This window comes from Pygoscelis adeliae, unplaced genomic scaffold, assembly GCF_000699105.1.
Source record: "Pygoscelis adeliae isolate BGI_AS28 unplaced genomic scaffold, ASM69910v1 Scaffold361, whole genome shotgun sequence".
Lineage (NCBI taxonomy): Eukaryota > Metazoa > Chordata > Aves > Sphenisciformes > Spheniscidae > Pygoscelis > Pygoscelis adeliae.
The window spans coordinates 529,821-546,073 of record NW_008824187.1 but is presented as its reverse complement, the minus strand read 5'-3'; the positions used below and the strand labels follow the sequence as shown (position 1 = coordinate 546,073).

The 16,253-nt window shown below is 41.5% G+C and overlaps 1 protein-coding gene across 1 annotated transcript in view; it reads left to right on the top strand.

Moving 5' to 3' along the window:
• OGDHL (oxoglutarate dehydrogenase-like) overlaps positions 1–16,253 on the top strand; it is a 50,508-nt gene that overhangs the window by 27,551 nt on the left and 6,704 nt on the right. The window contains exons 15-16 of the mRNA XM_009334614.1: positions 2,144–2,271; positions 13,275–13,453. Of these exons, the coding sequence (XP_009332889.1) occupies positions 2,144–2,271; positions 13,275–13,453 (307 nt within the window). The remainder of the gene's footprint in view (positions 1–2,143; positions 2,272–13,274; positions 13,454–16,253) is intronic.

Here is a 16,253-nt window from a genome sequence, read left to right as displayed (position 1 = left end):
GAAAAAACATGTTCAAATAAAAAGCTATTCAGACTGGTGAAGACTAGCTAAGGATTCCTGTGCCATCTGGATTTTATTATTCCATCTTTTAGAAAAGGAGTAAAAAGGCATTCAAATAAATTCTTGTGAAGTTCAGGACTGAAGCTGGTACTGCAGATGTTTGATTTATAGTAACCTGGTTCTGCTTTACCACTGGGTTTTGAGTTTGCCTGATGGGTAGTGGGATCTACAGAATACCAGCCTATGGTGTGATTATGAATTTTTGTTATGAATTGATAGGGCAGTTGAGAAATAAAGAGTGAGATTAAAAAAATGCCTTGGACCTGAGGAAGTCGGTGAATATTCAACTACTCTGTAAAACAGAAGAGCACACTGTAGAAATGTGTAAGTCTTAGCCTGTTATACTGTATTCAGGCTCATTTCATCAGAGGAATAAGTAGAAAAGTTAACTTGTGATACAAGCGCATCTAAGAGATACTGCAGTTCTCAGTAAAGCTGCTCTTTTTTAGCTGTGGTTTGGTTTCTTTGTCATTTATAACAAAGGTGAGCAACTTCCATAACAACTGAAGCCACTTGCAAATTCTGGTGCATTTTTATTGGAAAAAACACATTGCAAACACATAGAAAGAATATGTCATTTTATCTTCTCTCTGTACTGAGAAGACTATTCTTCACCCCCAAAAATCCTTGAAGTCTATAACGTCTCAAATCTCTGGGACTAATTGAAGAGGGAGTTATCAGCTAGCATTTGGGAAGAACTGAAGATGCTGCATCGCCATAATGAAATCAACACGACGGGAGTGCTTTCATTATTTTGGAGCTTCTGAAGTGCTGTCTAGAAAATAGTACTTTCTGCCAGTATTCAGTGTGACGGCTTGCTTTCTTCCTATTTCAGTACTCAACATTAGCAATAGACAAGCTAGATAAAGCTGCGGATAGAAGGACTGGGCCCCTTCTCATCTTGGAGACACACTCTGGAGAAGGGAAGGAACAGGGGAGAGAAGGACTTGATTCTGTACTGGTCTGATGTCAGTAAACCTGACAATCGCACAACAGCAAAATCTGCCTTGCATGCCTGTGTACTTCTGGCTGTCTGTCTATGCTCATTGTAATCACCTTTCTGCTGGGGAACCACAAAACTTCATGCTCAAGAAGCTTATCGCCTAGCTAGGCCTTCTATCTTTGGCTGAATGACAAAAATAAAACAACAGTGGCAAAAATTATTTCTGGCTAACAGCTGTCTGGTATGTGTATTTTCCCCTATCTACCTCGGTCCCTGTGCTGTTCTTCACAGATTCTGTCTTTTCCTGGCCTTCTATTGTTGACTTCCAAATACATTTCAGAGCTCTTTTGCTAGCATTCATTATAGCAGAGGGAAGTACAAAAAGATTCAGTCTTCAGTTTGGCATTGGCAGCTATAAAACACATGGTAGTTGCTACCAGTATAATAACTGTCCTTATGTTAGCAGTTGTAAAGCTGGACATATTGGTGTGATTCACTCAGTCTGCTCAGAGAGTTAATGGATTACAGTAATTACTTCAGTCATCTCTGTTTTGGTAGTGTTCCTTGGTGCCCCATTCTAATGCTGATTAATGGTGTTCTAGAGAACTGTAAATGGTGCATGGGAGTGGAAATAGCAGGAAAGAGGATCACAACTGCTTCAAGTCTTGGTGCTGAGATTAGATTAGATTAAATTTTTGCATAAAAGACAAAGAACAGTTGTTTTAAGGAAAAGATTACTAGAATTTGCCAGGGAGGCAGAGTGAAACGTTTTCACTAACAATTTCTTTCTTCTGTTTGTCTTTGTTTTTTTATTTTAATCAGTCTATTTTATAGCAACAACCTCCCCACCCCTTCCCCTCTCCCCCCCAGTTCTACTAGTGATGAGGTATTTCAGTTTCCATGAGTGCTTGAGAACAAGCCTGGATAGCCAGTGGAAGTCCTTATAGTGCAGCAATTGTATTTATACATGTGATGGTATCGCTAGGCTTCAACCAGACCAGGGTGTTGTGTAAAGCAAAGACAACTCTTGCTTGCATGCTTTCTAGAACAGAGCTTTGATGGTTTATCTTTGAAAATAGCTCCGTTAAAGCCCAAAGTTATTCTTAGCTAATAAATTTCTTTCAACACACCTATTTGCAGCCATCGTCATCACGTGCTTCATGATCAAGAAGTTGACAAGAGAACGTGTGTTCCCATGAATCACCTCTGGGAGCAGCAGGCCCCCTATACTGTGTGCAACAGCTCCCTTTCCGAATATGGTGTCTTAGGTATGTCTCGGGGTAACTATCTGACAGATCTGCTCATGTTTTAATAGGTCTCAGACAAGATGTAGGAACTGATGACTGCTAATTAAGAGGAATTTTTTTTCTGATTCTGCTTTAATGTGGTTAAGCCTCCTGGCTACAAAGTTCTACTTCGTTACTTGAGTTTGCCAAGCCTCAAAACAAACAAACAAAAGTCTCCTTCTGCTGGTGGCATTTAAAAATAAACAAACTCTGCCTTTGTTGTATTTTGACAGTATCACATTCATAGCAGTTTTGTACCAGGTGGGAGCCAGGAATTGCAGAACAGGGGCCTAAAATCCAATCAAAATGCCCAAACTGATTTCTCCCCCACCTCACCCCCTGAAAAAAGTAGTTCTACCAAGAGGTTCAATAAATTTACCCTGTTCATTGTAAGGTTTGTCCATTGTTGTCGTCTTATCTTGAAGGGTTTTTAAAACTCATTGTAGTATAAATTTTAAGCCAAACTCTTGTTTTTCTTTCTACAGTGTGCTATGATGGGTTTCATTTTTAATTTATATCTTAGTTTTAACATTTTAGCATAAATTAAAAATTAGAGGGGAAAACTTCAACCCGGTGTTTGTTTGTGGTTTTGTTTCTTTTTTTTGTTTTCTTTAATGTTTGAATATGTTGCCTGTGGTGTCAGGCATATGAATTTGCAGGTTTCAGTGTGCTTGCAGTGCAAAAAGCTTTCTGCGCTCTTCAAATGGTATACCTATTTGTTTAGGCTGCTTAGAACATGCTTGTACTTCAAAACTATAAACTGGGAGACTTAAGCAGCTTTTGATGGAAAAGTCACAGAATATGCTAGCATTGGTCTCAGTAGTATTCAACAGGAAAATACATAGTAATGACAGAAGATGAATTTCAGAGAATAACGTAGCTATATGAGAAACAGAGCTCAGCAAGAAAGAATGTGGAAAAAAGCTGTAAAACAGTTACATTTGAAACAGGTTCAAAGCTCTCCCTCTCAGGTTCTGGCATCTCTTAAACAAGCATCCCCACGCTTTACAATTACGGGATTCAGTTGGAAGTATCCATCTGTTGTGGTTGATCTTGGCAATGCTGGAACATGCACCTAATTCTTTCTCAAAAGGGGACGAACTGTCAACAAAATGAGGGATGCTTTGTCATACAGATATAAAAATCCACCCTAGCCTTATCTGAACTGCTGTTCTGAATGGTGCTAGTTCAAGAAAACAAACTCTTGTTAGTGATAGTATTAATCACAGTGAATTATATTTTTGGTACTGGACAGGCATTTTACCTTCAGCCGCAGAGAATGGATAACCTCACTCTGACATGATGAGGGTGGCAAGAGGAACGTGGAGCACAAACAAATACATCTAATTTATCAAAAATGTTATTGATTCTATGGATAAATAATGAAGTATTGTTTCATATTTCACAGCTAGTGTGAGGGAAAAAGGTGAAACATTGTAGTAGATAAAGATGGTAATTGATAGCTGCTTGCTTCAAAGTTCCAGAAATATTTGATCACGTAGTCATTTTTACATATGTCGTGGTTTAACCCCAGCCGGCAACCGAGCCACAAGCCGCTCGCTCGCTCCCCCCGACCCGGTGGGATGGGGGAGAGAATTGGAAGGTTAAAAGTGAGAAAACTCGTGGGCTGAGATCAAGACAGTTTAATAGGGAAAGCAAAAGCCGCGCACACAAGCAAAGCAGAACAAGGCATTCATTCACTGCTTCCCATGGGCAGGCAGGTGTTCAGCCATCTCCAGGACAGCAGGGCTCCATCACGCCTAACGGTGACTTGGGGAGACAAACGCCATCGCTCCCAACGTCCCCCCTTCCTCCTCCTTCCCCCAGCTTTCTGTGCTGAGCATGACGCCATATGGTGTGGGATATCCCTTGGGTCAGTTGGGGTCAGCTGTCCCGGCCGTGTCCCCTCCCAGCTTCTTGTGCCCCCCCGGCCTGCTCGCTGGTGGGGTGGGGTGAGGAGCAGAAAAGGCCTTGACCCTGTGTCAGCCCTGCTCAGCAGTAACGAAAACATCCCTGTGTTGTCAACACTGTTCCCAGCCCAAATCCAAAACACAGCCCCGTACCAGCTACTGGGAAGAAAATTAACTCTACCACAGCCAAAAGCAGCACAACATATGCTACATATTACCTATTGCTAATAGTATTAAAATGAAAATGGTATAAAACTGTATAGTTGGAGCATGGGCTGAAGAGCTGAGATTTTTTAGATATTTTTATTAGCTCTGTGGCAGAATTGGTGTGAACAGAAGTTTGTATCTCTAAGGTAATATAGTAACATGTAAATGTAAACTCTAAATAGGAGAGTGCAAAAGAGGATGTGTGTAAACATAACAATAATTGGCATAGATAAAAAGCAAGAATTTAATTTCAGAGAATAATTTTTTGTTTGCTTGTTTCCAATTTCCAATTGTTTCTCACAGTTTGGTCTGGGGTTTCTTAACTTGAGCCTGTTTACAGTGTTGCTGCAAATTTTATGGGTAAGTGGGTCATAGGTTTCTGGTTTTGGGTTTCTTTACATTCAAATAATGTATCCAAATGTGAAAGTGAGAAATGTCTGGATATGGTTGAAATCTGGTTTTGTTCCAAAGATTACACCTCAATAGGTCTAGGAAGCCTAGCGTTGATATGGTGTGAAGGGCAATTCTTATTGCCACAAATTCTGCTCTTTAAAAAAATCAACCAGGTGGGCTCTCTTTCTTTCTCTTTCTCGATCTCATTCTGCTCACTATTGCTCTTCCCCCTTCCCCAGCAGCAGAAATGTGAAAATTGATTTAATAACTTTCATTGAATACAAGCAGTAGGGCAAAATAACGGGTTTGTTCGTACACTGAAAACAAGAGTACCATTTCTGTGCAATTCTGCTTCAGCAGGTGTGATGACAGTTCTTCAAATTAACAATAGTGGTATTTTTGATTATTAAGAACTTTAAATCCGTCACGTCTGAGATGTTTTCTAACAGTAAAGGAGATTAAATTGATAGAAATAGTTGATGAGTGATGATTTTTTTTTTTAACTAAAAATGCCATGTTTCTATGTTGAAGTGATTTTATAATTAAGTTTCCTCTCCCTTGCTGGCTTTTACTTATCACTTCTCCAACACGTTTACTCTTGTGTTTTGTATCCATAGAGAGACAGTGTTGGGGTAAGCAGCAGTGTGTGAACATGTCTCTTCTAGTTAAGCATCTCAGTCAGAGAGGAGCTATTGCAATTGTTACCTGTTTGGCTGGTAACATCACTGGGTCTCCTTTTTAGTATGTGGAAGAATAAGTGAACGTTTGCAGTTCAAGGAGTTGATTCTTCAGGAGTAGCAAAAACCCCCAACACTTTATTTTCTCTAACTGCTATTTCTGCTATATAAGCCTGTTACAAGGAACAGTTTGGGATTAGTGCCCTCAAGTATTTGGTGGGGGGTGGGATGGTTGTGAGCCGATAGATGATATGGTGTTTCATATGGTGTATGCGTCTGGGTAGTCGGAGTATCGTCGTGGTATTAAGAATTTTTTTTATGGCTGTGTTAACATGCAGCACCTCAGAAGCATTTTGGGAATTCCCTTAGTTTCTGTGAATTAGACCTAAGTAAAAATGGATTGAACAGCCCAGCGTGATAAAACTACAGATTATTTCCTTGGCAGGTACATAAGCCAAGAGCTGGCATCTGTTCAGAACGGTGAGCTTTGCACCAAGTTATTGTTGAGCTGGTTAGGAACACCTGGGGTGTAACTGCTCCATTAAAATGATACTCTGACAAGATTGATTTCACTTAGAAATAAAACAGAGGCAGTCTTGTTAACTTGTAGTTCAAACAATTGCTTATGTTTCATATACGGGAAGCTGTGGAGTGTGGGTACTGAGGCGTTAAATCAGAGTATTTAACAACCTCTGCTAATTTTGTTTGACATCCTATGTCTACTATTTTTAGCTGTATCCAGATTATTACAATTTAGTTGTGCATCCACTCATCTAGCTATAAATTTTCCCTTTTACTGAAACTGAATGTCTGGGAGTATAAGTGATGGCTGTGGGAAGTTGTTTAAGTAAACAAGTTTGAGTTTATTTGCTGATCAAGATAGAGGAGAAAAGCAAAAGTACCTTACAGGCACTCCATGGCACCTCTTCAGCATTTCTGAAGTACTTGAAAAGATCTCCTGTCTTTCTTTACTGCCCACAGAATGACTTGTGTGGTGCTGAGTCTCCATCCAGGAGGTGTGATTCTCTGTCGCGTTCAGTACTGGCTTTGAGAGGTCTTGGGCTGTAGCATCGCGTACTGGGAACTTCCAGGGAACATCCAGGCAAGATAGACTTGGAACTAGTGCGTAGTTCAGCCAACTCCTGAACCATGAGACCTGGAGTACAGCTTTTTCAAGGGGGAAGTTCATGTTTAAAGCAAAAGATGAAGGGAAGAGAACAGGTATTGATTTAAACTTTTTTTGCAATACACTCCTAGGATTAAATATGTAGTATTACTACTCATTCAGAACAACATAGTTGTAAGGTTAGGAGTAGCAAATACAATTACCTGTCAGAAATCATGTTAGGAAATAGGACAGACTGTAGTAACCAAGGACCAAGTTCTCAACGGCATCTGCATGGAGCTCTAAGAAGGCATCAGTCTTTCTGTTTAAGAGAATCAGCCACCAGATGGGTATTGACTTCACTTTCTCCTGGGCTGTGTCTGGGTTTGTGAAAGGATGCGTGTCCCTCCGTTAGTCCCTGTGCTTAGATTTTCTGTTAAACATAGCACAAATCTGTCTCTGTAACTTTCCTCGTTCTGACATTAAATCCCTGCACTGATAAGCCCTCTATAACCATTAGTTAACATCCATGCCTTAAGTCACTTGGAAATCGTATTGAATTAAGCTATAGCCTTCCTTACGTTAATTGAAAAACTGCAGTTCTTACGACAGTCATGAAAAGTGCTATGGGGAGAAACACAGCGTAATATGCTGTGTGAGCTGCCACTTCGCTTGACAACACCTCTTTCTCTGCCGGAGTGACGAAAGAACAGTAAGGGAGCACAGCAGGAACTGGACTAATAGAAACAAGCATTTCTGCTATGCCTGTCATCTAGGGACCTTTATGAACTTCGGCAATTAAAACGTTAGTTTTGCAACCTCAGTCAAGTGCTGTGTATTTATCTTTCCTCTGTCCCCTCAGTTTGGAAGTTTACCAAACTGCTGTGCTGGGTCCTGGTCCCCTGTGCCCTGGTGCGCTCTGAGCCCTGAGCGGCCGCCTGGTGTTGGGGAGCTGGCTGGTGGCTCTCCGCCACCCTTTGGGTGTGCAGATTCTTTACCTACCATTCTTTGAAGGCTGCATCTTGCAGCGTGGTTGTCTTGGCACTGGATTTCCTCACAGCTTAAACCTGTTCTCTGTGTTTCTAGCTGTGTAAGAGTTAATCCTTTAAACTCACAAAGCTTGCACAGCATTCTGAAATGTTCAGTTCTTGTCCCTGCAGACACAAACAACAAAAGTTTGCAAGGTCTCTGCTGCAGTTTTTTTGACTCTCTACTCTGGGCTGAGGTTGAGCCCTCATGGGGGCCTGGGAAGGAACCTGCTCCCCTGCAGTTCAGGTCCCGTCTCCAGAACTGTGGAGTCTTTCTAGCTCGGGTCACCTTCCCGGACCTTGACTCATCTGGTGCCCCAACAAATCCCTTTCAGGAGAAGCACCTCACCCTCTGCTGGGTTGTTCACCTTGCATCTGTCTAGACGTCTTTCCACCGATAACTTTTTTTTTTAATTTAGCAGTTTGGATCTTGCTCTTCAAATGATTTCCTCCACATGCAGGTAGGAGTCATAATTCTTGACAGACTCCTTAGCAATTGCTATAATCGCTGGTAGAATAGCTTTAATGTTAGGAACTCTCATTGTCATTTGCCTGGTGGAAAATGAGTAGTGGTATACCAAAGATGGGTATATCACAGACACGCGTTCCATGAAACAGTAGTCTTGGCAGAATTCATTTCAAAATATTAATCGGAATGTATAGATTACATTTGGATATATTTTCCCAGATATTTTTATGGCTGTCAGAAAGCTTGCAAAAGGTATCTGTGTTAGGATCACACCCTTCAACGCAGCTGCACCTGGGATGTTGTCACCTTGTGGAGATCATTAGCACAAAGAGGGCAACAAGATTGGAAATGAGAAATGACACTCTTTTTTCCCTGTGAATTTTAGGAGTGATTTTGGTATACGAAACAGAATTATGTGTGTGCTCTGAGCGGGTTTTAAATATGCATAGAGCTCCATACTCTTTGAAAAGCACTGTGTGATTATTGATAACTCCAAGCGGTCAAGACCTCCGTTCATTCTTCTCTAAAAGCTAGGTTACCCCATCCTTACAGAGAGCAGCATATGCGCAAATAAGTCTCGAACATATTGCATATTTTCTCAACCATGTCACCCAATCAGTAGAAATGGTCTCTTAATGCCTGTGTAAAATTAGAATGGGATTCAAGCCTATCTAGGGAAATCTATTTTTCAGATACCTTTGGGAACACGCATTGAAGGAGTTGTATAAATTTTTCCACCGTTTGCATTGTGTTAAAAACAATAGAATCACACAAATAAGGAGGACGGTGATTTAAAATATGTTCTGAAAGAAAGGCTGTTCAGGCAGTCAGGCCAAAGGAATGGTCAGCAAAAGCCATCCTCTCTGGTAATGCACTGCCATGGTGACTCACAGATGAAAGACTGTCTGTCTGACTTATCAGTCACCTTTTGGCCTCTGACTTACTAGTTGCCTTTTGGTGTGAACACGAGCATCTGCTGGAGTCATGGATGGACTGTTCAGAGTTCAGCAGTCCAGAAGCCAAGTGACTCAAAGATTTCTTGCCATGGAGATGGTAAACAAAAAGCGGGGTTGGAATTACCAAGGAGTAGACTATGGAGACACACTAAGTACAATATGTGAAACCGTTTTCTCTGCGAGTAAACAATTTCACTTGAAGCTCTTGTTGCTTTTTCTCTCATGCAGTTAATCTGTCCTGCAGTTGTCCCTCTGCTAACCTTCCTGGAAAGTTTGTATACTGACATTGACCGAAGAGCCTGTTCCTGGAGCAGAAGAAAGAAATCCTGTAGTTCCAATTTAGCTGTAGTCATTGAGTTAAGCTAAAGCGATTTCCGTTTCATGCATAGATAATCATGTCAAAACTTCATGTCAAGTGTTGGAAGGATGTTCTCGTAGTTCGTGTTACAGAGGGACTTTGATACATGACTAATCTCACTAGTTTTGTTGAGGGTTTTCCTTGTGGAACTGGACAAGTTAGTTTAAAATTTCTGTAGCCGCATGTTCATTAGTTCTCAATTTTATAAGGTGGAAATGCTTGTCCTTCACTTCTGTTTCTTCCCCACCCCAGTTTGACAGTAAAACTTTCAGGGAAGGAACTACTTGTGTATGTTTGTGGCATCCAGCACACGAAGACCTCAGTCTTAGTTTAGAGCTCTGAGTATCTCTCTGATAGTGAACATAAAGTAAAAGTTGAACAAAAACAAGAAAGGACAAAGGCTTGAACAGGTTTGACTTGATCCTGAAATCTTCCTCCATAGCTAAGTCAATTACCTTGCACTGATAACATTAAAGTAACTCATATGCTGTATGTGCCACATGTTGTTCTCTTCTATCTCATAATATATTAAATTTCTTTAATGCCTGGAATGCCAGGCTATCTTGAAGGTATTTCAGGTATTTTTCTATTATTGCTTGTATAGTTTTTTAGTATTATAGTTCTCTCTGAAGTAATTCTCCTATCCACTGAATTCCACAAAGAGAGGCTCTCCTAGAGGGACTGCAGCCTCCCCTCACCAGGGTATAAATCACAAATGGTAAGTATATGAGATGTCAGCTGTCACTTGCTGGTGACCCTGTAGCAGTAGCTGCCTGTGTGTGGAGAATGTCAAGATGCTAAGCTCGTCTCTTCCAGGAAGCCTGAGTTTTTTTGAAGTTCCTGAAACTTTTCTGATTAGAAGAGTTGTAGAGTGGGTTTGATCAGAGTCAGAAACTATAGTTCCAATGACTTCGGGTTTTATCATGGCTTCGCAACAGTTCACTGTAGTTTACGGGCGGTCACAAAGCAGTACTGGATTTTACTGATACACAACATTTAGGAGGTGTATTAGGTTCCTGACTTATTGTATTTGGGCTCATAGCCACCTTTGGGTCTAGGAAATATCATCCACAACGTGAGGTTGTACAGATTGATATTTTTGCCCTGTACTCCTGAGAATGTCTGCAAGTCAAAAAAGGAGGAGAAACCCAAATTAATGCATAGTATCTAGATAGCTGTACTGTCCTCTCAGAGATGAAGGGACTTCTCTCTGCATCCCAAATGTCAGTCTTAGGCGCGTTTCTGTCTTAATTAAATGTATGCTACCCTTGTGACTGTTTGGGGGTGGGGAGGGGCTGGGGGCCAGTGGGACAACTTAAGCAGTACAGATATTTTGTTACAGAAACTGTGTTCATTTGTGCCTAAGCTGGTTTTGCTGTCAAGCCTATATTGTAGAACAGCATTTGAGTGGCTACCGTGTCACTGTAAGGAAACCAAGCAAAAATGGAAATTACAGTGACTTGTACATAGCAAAAACATGAAGCTGAGTTCAGTTCAGATCAATGGTAGCGGGATGGGACTCTCTCTGCAACTTGGGTTACCTGTGCAGATCGTAAAATAAAGAAGCTGTAAAGAGATAAGAAATCCGTATCAGTCTGTTAGCTCACTCTGAGGTTTTTTACAGTCTTGCAATTACTCAGGAAAGAGTTACAACTCATTATCGTAGCTTTTTAAATAAAATTTTACAACAGCAAAGCTACTTCAGTGAGAGTCTTCCCATGTTGCAGTTCTGTATTTGAAAACAGATCTTTATATTCTGTGCAAAACTTAAAAACCTCAACTTAAAACGTATTTATCCATCAAATATTTATTCTCTGTGTATTGAATTAGTTTTCCCTCAGTCAGAACCTCTACATCCAGAGTAGTGCTATGTAGTACTGTTTTTAACTGAGAGCTTTAACTTTTTTGGTTTTAGTCATTCCAAACTATGAGTGTAGAATATGAGTACGGGTATTAGCTCAGCACTCCAGGCTCAGCTGTAGCGAAGTGTCAAAGGAAAATAGGAGCAGAGATCAAATATGTATTTTTATATTATTAGATACATTTAAGTGTTCACTATGGAATGTGGTATAGAAAAATACCTTAAATTTAAGTGTGGTCATTAAACTGGGACAGGTACGTTGCACATAGCTAGGTGACACAAAATTCTGTGGTTTTTTTAAAGCTACACAGCAGAGGCCGCGTAGCACATGCAAACACCCTTGTAGTTTTCTATCTTTTGCCTTTTCAGAGCTACTAGGAATCGGTTACCTAGCTTACATTGCAGTAGCAGTTGGATTTGGTTTTCTTTTCTCTCTTTGCCAGTCACCTCCCCAGGTCCCGTTGTAGAGCTGGGGCTTTATCATGCTGCAGCAGGTCTCTCAGTGAGAGCGAGAATTCATTTCTGCCTTTTAAGAGATATCCGTGGAGCCTGTCAAAAGCCTTCAGTTATGTTTGGGCCTTGACAAGTTTTAAGAGCAGACAACAAGCTGCCTGGCTTGCTCTGTGCAGAACACCTGAGCTGCTGTCAGCCGGGCTGCTGCTGCACATTTGTCCTGCTGCACTAACCTGACATGGCTTGGGAATGGGTGGCCTTTCTGCTCTGTATGGAGTTGATGAATTTACAGTTCAAACAGCACAAGTTCAGGGAAATTCCTGCACTTACCTGCTACTGTAAGCCACCTGAAAATGGGTTGAGATCTTTGACAGAGAGTGGAGAGGGAGAAGGTTATGTCTTTGAAGTAGTGATGTCACAGAATCATAGAATTGTTTAGGTTGGAAAAGATGCTTAAGATCATCGCGTCCAACCGTTAACCCAGCACTGCCAAGTCCACCACTAAACCATGTCCCTAAGCGCCACATCTACACGTCTTTTAAATACCTCCAGGGATGGGGACTCCACCACTTCCCTGGGCAGCCTGTTCCAGTGCTCGATAACCCTTTCGGTGAAGAAATTTTTCCCAATATCCAATCTAAACCTCCCCTGCTGCAACTTGAGGCCATTTCTTCTCATCCTATCGCTAGTTACTTGGGAGAAGAGACCGACCCCCACCTCGCTACAACCTCCTTTCAGGTAGTTGTAGAGAGCGATGAGGTCTCCCCTCAGCCTCCTTTTCTCCAGGCTAAACAACCCCAGTTCCCTCAGCCGCTCCTCATAAGACTTGTTCTCCAGACCCCTCACCAGCTTCGTTGCCCTTCTCTGGACACACCCCAGCACCTCAATGTCTTTCTTGTAGTGAGTGTCCTCCCCATGAAAAGCACTTCTGGTCTCCTCTCTGCCACTGAGGCAGAGGCCTAAAGGGTCCTTAACCCTGCCGAAGAACGGATTGTTCACCCAAGTCCCAGATGTGTCTCCCATGCACCTATTATGTTCAAGAATTTTGAAGAGCCAAAGACTATGATCCTGCCTATAGACTGAAGATTGATGTCACCAGTAATTTTGTTCAGCGCCTGCATATCAGAGGGGAAAGGAAAAAAAAAAAGACAGTGTTGTGCAGGGCTGTGCAAGTAATAAAATTAAGAAGTAGCTTCTTGAGCTAGTACTGGGCTGTAAGTGGATTTTTACAGGAAAAGACGGTACCTCCCTCAGTGAGCTCTCAGGAAAACGTCACATGAAAGTCTGAGCTAAGGGAGGGGTTTTAGTTCATTTAAAAACTCCTATGATATTTAAATGTTTAGGGAAAAGTTTGAAGGATTTGAGTCAGTGTTGGAAAAACATTATTTGCTAATCTTTCTGATGGAAATGGTACTGCTGAAAACTGCATGACTTATTACAGGGCTACAAAAATCCAGTTCATGCTCTCGCTTTGGGTTTGTTTTGATTTAATTTTTTTTAATGAGAAATGAACAGAATTCTCAGCAAGTCTGTTTGTTTTCTAATTCTCCTACTTGTTTGCTCCTCAGGTTTTGAACTTGGCTTCGCTATGGCGAGTCCCAATGCCCTGGTGTGCTGGGAGGCCCAGTTTGGCGACTTCCACAACACGGCGCAGTGCATAATAGACCAGTTCATCAGCTCCGGCCAGGCCAAGTGGGTTCGCCACAACGGGATCGTCCTGCTCTTGCCACACGGAATGGAAGGAATGGTGAGGGCCGCCGGCTGGCGTGTGCGGGAGGGAAATGCTGGCTACCGCGCCTTCCTCTGCGGCTGTAAAAGCCAACGGTGTCTTGGGGATCCGATGGTGATAGGAAGCCGGAGGAGGGAAGGCACTGTTTAGCATGTTGGACTGCTTCAGTGCTGCGGAAAAGAATGTAGATAGATTGATCGGTGAGAACCAAAGAAAACAGAAATATTTCTGAGCTCTTAGCTTTGTGTCCTTCTTAGTGGTGTGTAGCACACTTTTCCCATTTATTTTCTTTTTTTCTCTCTTTTTTTTTTGTATTTTTTTGAGATCTCATCTCTTTGGGACCTTTAGAAAGCCAGATTCTTAGTGTACAATAAGAAAGAAATCATTAGTGTCTAGCAGTACTTGCTTGGTTTTATTTTGCATGAAGTATGCCTGTGTAAACTCTGCACTAAATTCACTTGCAACAAAATGATATGAAACAACTTTAAAACTTCTTCAAAAATCATTGACATTGGGTAACTTTTGTAATAAGAAAGTTCCCTCTTTCTGAAAAGGAAAATGTTTCCACTAGCTGTTGTCTCTCTTCTCTTTGGTGGCTAGTAGGAGGAACTAGACAGCGTCTTAGAGGGAAAGGGCATGGGCAAGCTCTGTATATAATGTTATATGAAGCTCATATCAGCAGTAGCACTGTTCTTCACATCTTTTAAATTCTTTTTAAAGGTTATATGAACATCATGTCAGGCTAGGTTAATTTTCTTCTTTTCAAATGCATTAACATTCATGCCTTGATGCATGTATGTTTCTAGTTTTCTATTAAGAAAAGCATAGTATGTGCCCCAGTGGCAATCTCCATCTGTATAAATGCTCTAGACCCTTTCACTACAAACTGTGTCATTTCCATTCTCACAAACAATTTAGTTTATTTCCATTCAATTATAATCCTGTCCTGATATACTGGGGTGCATTCATATCTTATGAATGGCTTTCCATACCCATTTGTGTGTAAAGAATAAAGGGTCTGATGCTGTTCACAAGAGTTTTGATAAATTATTTTTTTTTTTAAATGAATCCTGAGGGACGGCCTGAATGTGCCCTCAGCAGGAGGTGTGGTCCTCTGCAGGGAAGCACTCAGCTGAAGGGAGCTGGTTCTCCGCTACTTACAATACAGTTAATCTTTCTTTTCTCTTAGCCACTTGGCAGCTAAGATTTGCCCAGATCTTCTGAAACATGCTTGTTTTGCTACTAGTGTCAGGTGTTTTCGGAATATTTAAGAATCCCACCAGGCTGTAGAAATCCGTTATCTTCCCAGAGGAGCTTTCCATTACAGGAGTGTTATTCTCTCTATAACTACAGTGGTGGGGACAGAATGATATGGGGAAGGATTCGTAATGGGATATGGATCCCTTCACCTCTAGGTCATGCATTCACAGGCAAGTTGGCTGTGATTGAAAGACTCTGCTGCCTAACGGCTCCTTGGGGACTCATCTGAAAGTAGCTAATGGATTCGGTATAGGTCTCACTGGTTAGGTGGTCACAGTAGAAATAAACCCTGCCCCATCCCACGCAGCGGTTGCTGGCAATCTGGCTGGCGGTGTCAGCAGAGAAATCAAAGATGGATGTGAACGTTGAGGCTCTGGATTGAGGTTGTTGCTGGGGCAGCGTATGTGTGTATGTTAGGGAAGCCTCGCGTGTCTCTCCTGTAATTGTTTGCTGGTAACATCTCTGTTTCCAGCGTACTGAATTCAGTGTGCTCGTGAAGCACTATGTTTGTACATGTATAGGTTGTACTTAGTGTAGGATTTGATTTACAGCACACAGATGTATACAGCAGAGGTATTGCAATATTGGACTGTTACTGTGCACCATAGTTTTGCGCAGCTTTGCTTCTTGTCCTGAAGCCCTTAGCTATTTATGACCGGATTATTTGGCACCGCAAAAGTGGAGACAGACTTCAAAAGAGTAATTATGCAAGACACAGTTCCTGGCTGTTTGCGTTACTCCTTTGTTGCCAGTGGAGTGTTTTTTCCTTTGAATTCCCTTAGTCCAGGGAGTAGAGTGAATCCTGCACTTGGAAGCAGGGAGGATGACGTGTTGAATCAAGGTGGACTACTAGCTGTCAAAATAATGAGTGATTCTGGAGATCATACGTTAAGGTTTCAACGGAGGAAGTTATGATGAGAGACGGCCATATAAAGAAAAAAGCTCTTTACAAACATCATCAGCTTAGGAGCCATGGAGAGATTTGAGAGGTGTAATAGTTTGTCTTCGGCTTAAAATACCTTGCAACTGTCTCCAAAATGAAAGTATTTCCTAACAGTAACTGTCACTTGAACAAGCAAAGGCTGCCAGCATTAGCAATAAATAAAAAAGCACACTGCATTCTTGTACTCCTCACAGCTTTCTCTCATCCTTTATAAACAAGGACATGAGAGGGAAGATAATAGATTCTGTTACACTCCTGATTCCTGATACTGTCTGTGACGAGCATGCATGTTTTGCTAGTGTAAAATGGATCTAACAATGTTAGTGCACTAAAAGAAATTACCTTGGGTACTGCTAGTGGGACAGCAGATGTGAGTGTTCAGTACTTTGACAGAATGTAAAATACCTCCTGAGGACGCAGAAATTAATCATAGGTTAGTTCGGCAGATAATGTGTACATGTATTTTGATCCCTTCTAGCTGAAGCATTCATCTAGACTATTTTGTCCTGTACTGAACAGTGAACAATGGTAAGAGAGAGATCCTGAGTCTGCTTGTTGTGTTGCTAATACAGCAAAGAGAGTCAGCAGTTAACTTTGTGTTTGCTTCTGTTCTGC